Raw genomic sequence first — 11,431 nt, 5'->3', positions numbered from 1 at the left:
ATATAAAACTTTTCACTTTATTACTACAGCATTTTTAGAGCATAAAAATGTATTGATTTGGAATTAATTTTACTTTACTAAGGACAAATATTATATTTTTAAGACGAATGTACATGAAATATTTTTTTACTTGAATAAATATGCCAAGAATACAATATATTCTGTACGTAAGTTGTAACTTATTTCCTACTTTCCACTACAACCCGAATTTTCAGTAAAGCTATGTAAGATTAAGGGAATTTTATCGATAATGGAGTTAACAATCAGATTTTAAAATACAATGAAAGACGAAATTTATCTCTCTCACTTTATTTTCTGGTGGGATATGATTACAGTCGATGTTACACAATGCGATAGCTTGCTCGTAACCTGCATTTGCCGAATAGACAAAATTTGTTCACTTACTTTCTTTCTGCATAAAGAAAATGCTCAATGAAAAATATTCTGATTAGCAAGAACATCAGTAGTTTGTAATTATAAACGAAAATTGCCGGAATTGTTCATAGCATTGAAGAGAATAATAATTTGTGCTCTTACCTAACCAAAGAGACTCAGGGGAACATGCCTGATTCAAGCACTACTGAAAATGAACCTCCAGAGAAACATCCATATACGTGGCTGGTATTATAATTATTCATCTTCCTTTCGTATAATACATCGAAAACCGAGTAATTTTTAATTGATCATCTAATGAATTATCAATATTTTAACACACTTTAATCATTCTAGATCAGGCCATGTGAACTGTACAAAGCAGAATATAAAGAGTGTACAAGTATACGAGGACGCTTTCATCAATATTTTGTATTTGGAGAGTTTTTAAATTGTACTCAGTGGAAAATAGATTATGATAACTGTTATTTATGGAACAAATATAAGAATGAGACAGCTTACGTAAGCTAAAGTGAAATGTACTGCCTAATGTATTTAAAGTTCTAATTAAAAATCATACTATTTGCAGAAGGATTTGGTAAACAGTGAAAGGACTCGTAGGTTTATAAGACTACAGGGTCATTATACTAATGATGTTTGGGAGAAAAGAGAAACCAGGCCACCAGAGAATTGGAACACACCCTTGCCAGACTGGATCGAAGAAAAGAATAAGAACTCGTTTTTAAAAATAGCAAGTGAAAAATTAAAATCTGAGAAATCTGAAGTAATAGCAAAAAATTCGTGTACTATACTCTAAGAACGATTGAACATTCTCGCTATTGTAAATAATCTTAAAATAGTATTTAATATTGATATAAAAATGTTAAACAATATCAATTTTTAAAAATAAATAGAAAGAAATTGATGATTTGTACAATTTGTACTATTTCATTGTGTACGTTAAAGTACAATGAACAAAATAAAATTAAATGCACCAGTAGTAAAATATGAACCATAAAAACAAATTAGTGCTGTCAGTTTTGAAAAGATTTCGATTAATATTAATTATAAAGTAATGCATTAGACCCATTAATCAACGAGACGAACCGCAGCTCTGCTCATCAGGATTGCATGGGACTGCATCTACATCGGCGATTCTTAGAGAATTCGTCAAAATGAATTTCTTGAATCTCAGGTTTGTCTTCGTATTCAGGGCTTAATATCTTCATATTCAAGGAAATAAGTACGTCGCTAGGACGCTGATAGCAACTTGCAATGCGCATGATTTAAAAATTGCACGAGGTGCCCATCACTGACTCTACTGATTCGACCGCGACAGTAACAAACTCGACACTCGAACGCATAGCTCCGTGTCGAACATGCGCAGTGGACTGCTCGATGAATTCCGTTACGCACTTTTTCCTCCGTTACGTACAGTCGATCCGCAAGTGGTCAGTGGCAAAAAGAAAGGCAAAAAGCAACGCTTCGCACTCGAGGAAGCGGGAGAAGCAGAGTTTTAAACATCGCGGCGAGACCCTCCCCACTTCTTTCGAGGGACGCTCAACAATAGAGAAAACGAACGCGTCGATCCGATCGAGCTCGTAGTGTTACGTGCGTACGCGGTGTTGAATGAGTGACGTAACCTAAGTACAAATATCGGCTATCAACGAATACTACGTACGCAGGTTCGGGGGAACCGAAGCATAATCACTGCTGTGTGTCAGATCGCACGCCCGAAACGAGATAGCTACGCACACACGCACTTTTACTTTCCTTTCTCTTTCTTCTGTTCTTACGTTTCCTTGTGCGCTGGTTCGCGAAACTTGCCGAGAAAGAGATACACAGCCACTGCACGCTGTGGCATCATCGTGCTGTTCATTAACATCTCGGCTGAATAAACTATTCGAATCGTCGACCACCGCAGTGCACTTCGTGCCATTGCTGACGGAAGTGTTCGCCGGTGTGTAACATTGGTTTTTTCATCAAGAATGGCGGAAGATTGCCCTGACGGCGATTATCTCGGAGCTTATAGCCGTTTTTTCTCCGAATTCGTCGCAAGAGTTAACCCGTACGATCAGCTGCCCGTCTCGGTCAGTTCGTGCAATGTGACCAAGTCTGAGATCGTCGGTGAAATCATCAACGTGACTCTACAGTACCTCAATCAAACGTAAGTGAATGTACTCTTTGCTATATTTTTAAATGAACGCTATGCCACGGCATGTCACTGCGTGGGCAAATATCGAACGGTGCATTTACGCTCGCTGATAGCTTCTATAGTAGCCGGCGTCGTGTGTCAACAAAAACATTACAAATAAACGCTCTATTTGTAGTTGTATTTCCTATTTCAAGAAAAATTAATATGGCTTTCATATATTAGTTGTTAACACAGTAGGATTCGAAAGTTTATTTAATTGTCAGTAGAATGATAACTTATAATTTTCGCGATATGTCATATTGTCACGCGCGAGCTAAAACATTTTGATACGCAGGCATTTGGGATATAAACTGCAGACTCTGCCTTATTCTTTTTATTTCTCATATCTCACGGTACAATTTCAATTTACTCATGTCATTTGTACTCTGTACATACATACATAACACGTGACATATAATAGAAGTAAGGAATGGCATGCGTTGCAAGTGACAGCGGGAAAATTTACGATTGATTCTTTGTCGATTGCAGACCGCAGAATAGAGATATTTTCATACAGCTTTTGTCGAAATACGCGATGCTTTTCCCAGTTGCTTCCTGGAATCTTTCCGTTATTATCGTGACACGTTAGCATTAGGATAGAAATGTAAAAACTTCAATCGTTAAATAGTATATAAAATGGAATGTGAATACGCTTTTTCGTTCGAAAAGTAACAAGAGAGATTTACGAGAGACGCTTAAAATAGCGCTTTGCCACTTGTCCGCTCTTTTCGTGGGTCATTATCTGAAAATAGAAAATGCAATGTAATTTTGTATTAGCTCGTGCGAAAATAATTCTGCCATTCTTGTGCAATTAATATATTTAAAATTGCAATTATTTTTGCATCAATCTGAATTTTTATACGTAGAAAACATGTTACACCGTTATTGGGATAATATAAACATACAAATTTAACGGTTAAATATTTGAACGATCATTAAACATTAACGATTCTACTTAGAAACTTGTTATGAGTTAATGAGTTCTAATTAAGCTTTCATCGTGGAATCGGTGATGTGCGTGTATAAATGTTTTTGAAAAAACATGCGTACAATGCGCCTAACAGGTGGATACATGTATATGCATGAAGTAATACATAAATATCTTCGGTAACATGAAATTTCTGATTCGAAGATTTCTATATAAAAATAATTTTTGTTCGTTTTTGCCCACGCGATTGTCAAGACCTAGTTCAATTATTTATGCATGCCTAATTGCTGTTATTCAACTCCGAAATAATCCAAATTGCAATTCTCGAATGTGAATATATGCAGAATTTTTGTTTCTCACTGAGAAACCTTGACTCTAATTTTAGTTTTCCTCTTTTCAACAACAAATTCGGGTTACCGAGATTCAACCATTTCTTTCATGTTACGAATTAAATTCAGTTTTTAGCAACGTGAAATTTTGTTTATGTTTGCGTATAAAAAGAGTGACGGCGTTGTCCTCGTTTTCTTTTGTACACAGATGAAAAAGAGTTGTAAGCATCCGTGAAGCGTAACTGTAACATGTATCTGCATGCACGTAGGTATGCGGCGCGTGAATGAAAATGCAAATGGGACGTACCAAAACCACGCCATCCTTTGTAACTTCATACTTCCGCACTACTTTATTGTTATCTGGTCCGACTGAAACTGTGACCAAACCGTCTTCTTCCATGGTAGTCACATTCTAAACAAAAGACAGAGGCACAAGAGTACAAACGGTGTGACATGAAAGGGCAGCCCTTTTCTTTTACGAGCAAATGACTCTCTGTACACACGTATTGCATTTACTGTCAAATGCAGATGTTTAGGATGCAGATAGTTTTTTTCTACGTAGTTATCATACATATAATCGTACACCTTTTAATTTGTATTTTTCACTCTGACATTTGGTTTTGGATGTTTGAATTCGTTTTGTTCAGATTTGGCAAATCAAAATCTTGTAGTACAGGCCAATCTAATTCTTGGATTCATTAAAGCACTGTATCTTATTTTAGAACAGAACTCAAATATTTTTCATTTCTTCCTCAATTTTATTTATCAAATCAATTGAAAAACATGTGCATTTGCGAATGCAAGGGTGCGCGTAGAAAAGTATTTAAAAAATGAGCAGTACTTTTAGTGTAACCCCAGCAGGCATGTGTTCCTCGTATTCCTCGTTAAGAGTGAACGTCAATTGTGCTGTACGAAACATCGAAATTGTACAAATAGTCCATTTGTCACCGTCGTTCGATATTTCTAATCGCGGGCTAGACATGCTCATCATTTTCCGAGGAATGTATGGCACACCTACGAACGCAATCGAAAGCAAACCTCGTTCAGTTTTTCTCTGATAACGGTGGACTAACATTGAAATCTAATTAACTCTTCATGCAATAGGCGAAGTACACGAATTTAAAACTGTCGTTTTTTGTATAGAATATTCAATCGTTTATAAACTCAATACCAGATTAAAGAAAGCTTTAAAGATATATGGAAAAAGGGATTTTCCTTAAGAGATATATTTATTAACAAATTATGATAAGGCACATTATTAGCTGTTCTTGATAGTGCAGATACATATTTATATTCACATATATTAAAGAAAACCAACCTATCACAAATTTTTCAATGGACAAAATATACGCACAAGTAAATTTAACATGTACTTGATCTGCGTGTACAAATCTTTTAATTTTAAAGACGTCAATAAACGTGTATAAATGTTCAATGTTCTAAGAACTACTGTACATGGATAAAAGCGCGGAAACCAGCGATGGTTACAAATTGTATTTATTTTTACTTCCATCGTAAGGTACGTTGCAATCGTTTTTAGTCACCGCTTTGAACGTACCCACAGCTTTGAAATATTCGTCGAGATTTTCGTTGCTCTCATGCTGATACGTGCCGACGATCGATGCCATATCTACCATCTGATTCTCGCTATGCGTCTGACAACTCTCCGATCCGGTGGATGCAGCTTCGTCAGTTATATCGTCGAGATACAGAGTCTGCAACAAGCTTTCGTTTCGAAAAGTATCGTCTTGTAACAATTCGAAGGATTTCGATCTAAGCAGATTCGAAACACCTTCGTCGTCGTCTATGATTCGAGTAAACCGCGTGCCTAATGCGTAATCTCCTTGCTCTTGAGGCCACTCTTCTTTGAATTTCGAAGTTACTTCTCCTTTCCATAGATTTCTCATGTCTGACAACGAGTCTATACGTTAGTTTATGTACAGTACTAATATTATTTATGATTTCATCTTCACTGGTTGGGAGGAAAATATATACGTATAATTCTGGAGTGAATGAAATTAAATGATGCGTTTAATCGCGGTACGTTTACTAGATAAGATACGAGAGCATGTTGTGTGTACAGACGTCAGGTCAGTAGGAAGTGCATTTCGCTTGTGCTCAACGATAATATATTTGTACATGGAATTTAAAACAAGGCCTCAATGATAATTTTTATTTGTTAAGCAAAATTAAAAGTTTCCGTAGGTTATTTCTAAATCGTGTTTAAATTATATTGTAAATTATAAGATACGTATGCTTACGATTTAAAGAGTTTTTCAACGAAAAGTCCATGACTTTGTCTATATACGATAATGTAATTTTTATTATGGAAAGTGAACCTTCGAATTTTGCAAATCTCTCGTATATTTATCACTGACATACCAAGTCGCTGCTTCAATTATCTTTATACTTTCTGTGTTCAGAGTTGTAAATGCACCGTGAAATTTGTTTGTTCGTTTTTCTTTTTAAATGAATGATTAATCTTTAAAGTATAATGGAATCGATTTTATTGTGAATTTCGCGAATATTATATACATATGTGTAAAGAGATTTGCGTTACATTCTAGACAATGTCCGCCAAGTTTACAAGCGCACTTGGTTCACCAAGTGATACAAGAAATCAAATCCATGTGCAAGAAGCAACCAGAGGACTGTGGATTCAGAGCACAAGAAAAAGGTGAGTCTATTTCTTTTAATAAAAATGCATTTTTTAATTCTGTTTAATAATGAGAGGCTTTTACGTTGGTTTTTATTTCGCAGTGTACACATCGTTGAAATTAATGCAAGCGATTACTAGTAAAGTAAATGAAATATGTACTCGCTATTTGGACAATAGTAGACTGGCGTTATTACCGCCTCCTTTCTCGACACCGTCACCAGAAGTTGCGGCTGGTGGTAGCAAGAATTGTAGACGAAAAATGGAAGATCGCTACGTGGTCGTACACGATTTACATACTATATTTGGTATAGAGGTAAATATTATTCCTAAATTTATTTTCTATTTGCGTATGATAGCATTTGATCATTTACGGCGATATTGATTGTGCTGTAAATTGTAGGATCACTCTATAGCGAATTACTATGCAGTGTTTGACGGACACGCGGGACAAGACGCGGCCGTCTATTGTGCTACTCATCTGCACCAGTATCTAGCAGAAAGCACATATTATCCTACTGATCCGGAGCGTGCCTTACACGATGCTTTCCTCACTACCGATGCACACTTCATAGAAAAGTCGAAAACGCAAGTAAGAAACGAAAATTTCTATATGGTAATACATAAAATTCCGTATTTACTTTTTATATTTAATCATTTTATTGTTCTTTTAGAAAATATGCGGTGGAACGACTGCAGTTTGCACTTTAATACTAAATAAGAAGTTATACGTTGCGTGGGTCGGAGACTCTACAGCTACGTTGATAAAACGCGACAGCATCGTTCAGCTAGTGAATCCCCATCGACTGCATCGCGAAGTAAGTTTATATTTTGCCTTGTTCAACTCGTACTTCGGAGAACGTGATCGTATAGTATTATGTGCTGGTATTCTTGACTATGCACTCTTATTCGCGTCGAGTATATGCCGGGCGACGGTGCCCCGGGGTCGACATTGATGAAGTGCCTATCGATATTATGTTTGAAACGCAGGCCTAATTTCGGGTCTATGATCGGTTGATAATTCGACGTTTCGTTTAAACACGTTTTCCCCGTTCTCCAATGATAATACGCTAGATCGTTCGCACCCGGCCATATTTTTTTCGTTCCTTTGAAATACGGTAGCCAATCTTCTTTCTCGAGTCTCTCGCTAAAGTCGATATAACCGGAGACCTCGAACTGTAATTTCCGCACGTTTCTTATGAATATTATGGTTGATATAATCTTTAATCTATTGTAAAGCTCGCGGAGGGCTAATTCTTCCATCACGGTACCCTTCGGTTCCACGTGTTCCGACGTTAGCACGTACGGTTTATAAATCGGAAATAGTAAATCTCTCACGGCTTTCAAACGACGGTAAAACGTCTCCTTGTCAAGTGTTTCACCGGTGCAACGATACCCGAGCTTAGCTAATTGACGCGCTACATTCAGATTTCCTAAGTATCCGAGATCGACGAATGTCACCAAGGAATCCAAATAATCTTTATACGTTGCGAATAGTAGCAACCTTTTGTCGCTATCTATCTGTGTTCCTAGCTCTGTCATTTTGCAGTATACAATTTATCGCGATCGAGAGTATAATAAGGATCAGACAAATAGTCATCCTCTTTTGACAGAAAATTTGGATTAGGTTCTGTTTGTGTTAGTTAAAAACAATTGCTGTTACATCAGTTACATGTATAATGTGTTCTAAATAACGTGTAATGATTTCGTTTTAGGACGAGGTGCAAAGAATACGAAAAACTGGGGGAGTAGTGATGCAAAGTATGGGAATCATGCGAGTTAATGGGTTCTTAAGTGTTTCAAGAGCAATAGGTAAGTACATTGAAATAATGCCTTTATTTCAGCCACATATCACAAATGATCATACTAAACTATGTATCATACGCAGACATCGAAATAATTTTTGTCATAAATAGATTCACTTTCATTTACTGATCTATTTATATTTTACCATAGAACTAAACAATTCTTTATAATCACTTAAAAATTCATACAAAAACGTATGCTCAGGTCAAATACGTATATTCTAAACATGATTTCATATAGAAGAACGCGCTATAAAAGGAACAGAGTAGAATGTAATGATAATACGCATAAGAATCGTTACACAATCACTTTGACATTTCATAACAGAATGATAAAAAATTAACCAACATACACAAGATAAATCTCTATCGATTTATGTTCATATCTTGTATAAAAATCTTAGATTAGCTGTTTCATTTTACGTAGACAGAATATTTTGGAGAACAGAGAAATTACGCATTTACGAGACGTGGGTGTGCCTCGTTTATTAGATCGAATTTTCTATCTTCTTATTTAATTTTACATTTGGTACTCACGTTCGACGATTCGTATCAGCTGAATCACGTTAATACAAGCACAATCAATATTAGTCTCGATCTCTTGACGTTCTATCTCCTTCGTAAAGAGTTACACTGTGCACATTTCACTGTTGCTGCTGCTGCTGTTATGAAAGTTCGGTGCCGTTAGATGGCAATGCGTGTATCCTTTCGATCAATTCAGATTAACACATGCGCACCAGTTGGTTTCGAAATGTCTATGGAACTTCTGAAAGTTCATTTATGATCGAGTGTTCATTTATGAATAAAACGTGTCTAAATTGATCCTCTGAGTATATTTGTTTAATCTATAATGGTTCTATGTACGTAATTGTAGTACACGAAGTTTGAGAATATTCTCTGAGTGCAACTGTTGCAAAGAATTCTCAAAGTTTCTTAGAAGGTATGATTCTTATGACTATAAGATTACAATCTGCAAAGGTGCCATACGAATGAGATATTTCCTTTCTGAAATTCTTGTATGCAATTTATAGTAAACTGTGAGGTGTATTTGTATACTTGAAATTCACGTAAGAACTCTGATTTCATTTAACCAACGCTCTGTGCTTTACATTTATTGATTATAATAACTTCCATTATGGAATGAATATTAGTTTTACTGGGTAAAACATGATGGAAGTTTTGCGCTGAAGCCAAGTAGGGTCAGTCGGCTTGTATGTGCTAACAGCTGGCCAACTATGGCTTAGATATCCGCGAATAAATGGAAAGAAAAAATTCTGGACGCGTGTCCGATATCCTGTTGGTTCCGTTTGACCGGTGACACAATAGTACGTGCAATCATGCTCGAGCAATGGTCGCTTTACTGGGTGATTCCTACGATTACACGCCCGGAATAATTAACAGTCCATTAAGCCGTTTGCATCGCGTACTCTGTCGTCTTCTTGTATTTCTCCGGTCTTAATGGATCGGGAAATTTCTTTAATCGATGCGCACCACGTTTTTATGATTGCTTTAAATCGTGTATGAAATTTCAGTGTCGTAAACTTTTATGGCAAATAAAACATTCGCCAATTGAGAAAATGAACCTCCGGACAATAGTCTTAGATGAAATACCTTAAGTTAATTTGATAGTTTGAAATGTAAATCACAGCTTGAAAGAATAGATTTTTACGGTATGTGTGGTTTATCAAACGGGTCACGGGCTGATAGCATCATTGTAATTACTCTATCACGCAGTCTCCTCGGTTCAACACACTAAAAGAAAGGAGGGTTCATTTTCGATTTCTCTTTGTCGCGCGTTTATGATGATTAACGAGCGCATCGCATGTGCGTTTGCGAAAATTAGATCTTCTGTTCAAGATACAAAGTCGAAGAAAGTGTTAACACGATTTTCGACCTTTTTCTCCACTAAACAGGGTAAATCTACGTATCTTGCCTCTTTTATTTCTATGTATTTTCTAATGAGTAATATTTCTTTAAAAAATCATGTTTTAAAATAGAGCCATCAATGATTTTGATAAATAATTTATATATACGCTAAATAATACGTTTAGAGTTTAAGGGTAGAGTATAGAATTTATGATTTGTTGGAAAATGAAAATTGACGATGCTTGAATAAAAACCAGGGGGGATGGAGAGTTTCATTTGCCGTGACGTGCGATTTTCTGGAATTCAAGATAACTGTTACAGTTATCTATTACGTGTAAGCGATGCTTTTTACATCTGAGAAACACGCGACGTGAAGCGTAGGGAGTACTGTATCAGTATTCAAGTACATCGTAATTAACTTTAATTATCTATTTAATGAATGGCGTAGCTAATTTAAATAATGGCACCAGCGCACAACATATACGCTTCCGGTTATTAGAAATTTATGTGCGGTTCTTTCCATCGGTTTACTCTACCCATGAATGAAACGTACAGTTAACGATTAAACAAACATGAACACATGTGGAATGGAATGAGATATTAGAATAGTGCACGCGAAACGTCGTCTGTTTTTCAGGCTCGCATTCTCCAATTGAACAATCTGATTTCAGGTGATGTTCGGTACAAGCCGTTCGTCACAGGAGAACCTGAAATTCGAACCGTGCTCTTAGATGGGACGGAGGATTTCCTCGTTCTCGCCACTGATGGACTGACAGACCACTTACAGCCTAGAGAAATATTGACCGTCCTCTATCACGAGATACAACGAAATCCGAGTGAGTGCATCATTGTTTGTTTAATTTAATAACATGCATGCTTAGAATGTTCAATTGTCTAATTAATTAGATAGTCGCCAATTTACGTAGTATTTTCTACTGATTATAATAATGCATCTACGACTTTCATAATTTGGTGAGTACTGAAATTAATTAAGAAAAAGGGATATTTTTGTCGCGTTTAACTTCTCCTCTCATGGGGAAAATTAAGAGAAAATTATGCATCTCCGAACTCGTGCGCCGTGTTCAGTTATGTCCCATTAATCTGGTCGATCTGCTGCTGAGCCACGGAGAAAATGTTCCTATCGCGAAAGGAACAATCGAGGCGAATAATTATAGATTCGTGATGAAATTCTGTGTAAAATTATCGGGGCACGTTAAATCGTTATTAATTCAATCAGATTTACCTATCGGTCGATGAAAGAAACGCTGGACAGGATACGGT

General features: G+C 36.4%; 3 protein-coding genes across 3 annotated transcripts in view; 2 read left to right on the top strand and 1 right to left on the bottom strand.

The window, feature by feature from the left end:
- The first annotated feature begins 82 nt into the window (after window positions 1–82).
- Window positions 83–1,262, top strand: LOC108626839 (UPF0545 protein C22orf39 homolog). Its single transcript, XM_018027745.2, has 3 exons — window positions 83–621; window positions 730–894; window positions 962–1,262. The coding sequence occupies exons 1-3, from the start codon at window positions 562–564 to the stop codon at window positions 1,187–1,189; spliced, it is 453 nt and encodes a 150-aa protein (XP_017883234.1). The 5' UTR covers window positions 83–561; the 3' UTR covers window positions 1,190–1,262.
- Window positions 1,263–1,699: 437 nt separating this feature from the next.
- LOC108626818 (serine-rich adhesin for platelets) overlaps window positions 1,700–11,431 on the top strand; it is a 56,976-nt gene continuing 47,244 nt past the window's right edge. The window contains exons 1-7 of the mRNA XM_018027711.2: window positions 1,700–2,539; window positions 6,391–6,500; window positions 6,584–6,795; window positions 6,883–7,071; window positions 7,154–7,297; window positions 8,195–8,291; window positions 10,822–10,986. Coding sequence (XP_017883200.1) covers window positions 2,361–2,539; window positions 6,391–6,500; window positions 6,584–6,795; window positions 6,883–7,071; window positions 7,154–7,297; window positions 8,195–8,291; window positions 10,822–10,986 — 1,096 coding nt within the window. The 5' untranslated portion in view covers window positions 1,700–2,360. The remainder of the gene's footprint in view (window positions 2,540–6,390; window positions 6,501–6,583; window positions 6,796–6,882; window positions 7,072–7,153; window positions 7,298–8,194; window positions 8,292–10,821; window positions 10,987–11,431) is intronic.
- Window positions 2,873–8,810, bottom strand: LOC108626820 (uncharacterized). The gene is made up of 5 exons (XM_026815136.1): window positions 7,751–8,810; window positions 5,382–5,732; window positions 4,665–4,837; window positions 4,131–4,235; window positions 2,873–3,308 (listed from the first exon to the last, which is right to left on the bottom strand). The coding sequence occupies exons 1-5, from the start codon at window positions 8,019–8,021 to the stop codon at window positions 3,249–3,251; spliced, it is 960 nt and encodes a 319-aa protein (XP_026670937.1). The 5' UTR covers window positions 8,022–8,810; the 3' UTR covers window positions 2,873–3,248.

The sequence above is a fragment of the Ceratina calcarata genome, unplaced genomic scaffold (genome assembly GCF_001652005.2).
Source record: "Ceratina calcarata isolate Rehan_Ccalc_2016 unplaced genomic scaffold, ASM165200v1 scaffold43, whole genome shotgun sequence".
NCBI classification, from domain to species: Eukaryota; Metazoa; Arthropoda; class Insecta; order Hymenoptera; family Apidae; genus Ceratina; species Ceratina calcarata.
This window is presented reverse-complemented; position numbering and strand designations above follow the sequence as displayed.

Excerpts from the sequence above, each read along its gene's own strand:
- LOC108626839 (XM_018027745.2), top strand. The coding sequence starts at position 562 with ATGCCTGATTCAAGCACTACTGAAAATGAACCTCCAGAGAAACATCCA. Across the intron at positions 622-729 it reads AACATCCATATACGTGGCTG|ATCAGGCCATGTGAACTGTA; the intron begins GTATTATAATTA and ends TAATCATTCTAG. Across the intron at positions 895-961 it reads ATAAGAATGAGACAGCTTAC|AAGGATTTGGTAAACAGTGA; the intron begins GTAAGCTAAAGT and ends TACTATTTGCAG.
- LOC108626820 (XM_026815136.1), bottom strand. The coding sequence starts at position 8,021 with ATGACAGAGCTAGGAACACAGATAGATAGCGACAAAAGGTTGCTACTA. Across the intron at positions 5,733-7,750 it reads GGAACACGTGGAACCGAAGG|ACATGAGAAATCTATGGAAA; the intron begins GTACCGTGATGG and ends ACTCGTTGTCAG. Across the intron at positions 3,309-4,130 it reads CAAAGGATGGCGTGGTTTTG|ATAATGACCCACGAAAAGAG; the intron begins GTACGTCCCATT and ends TTCTATTTTCAG.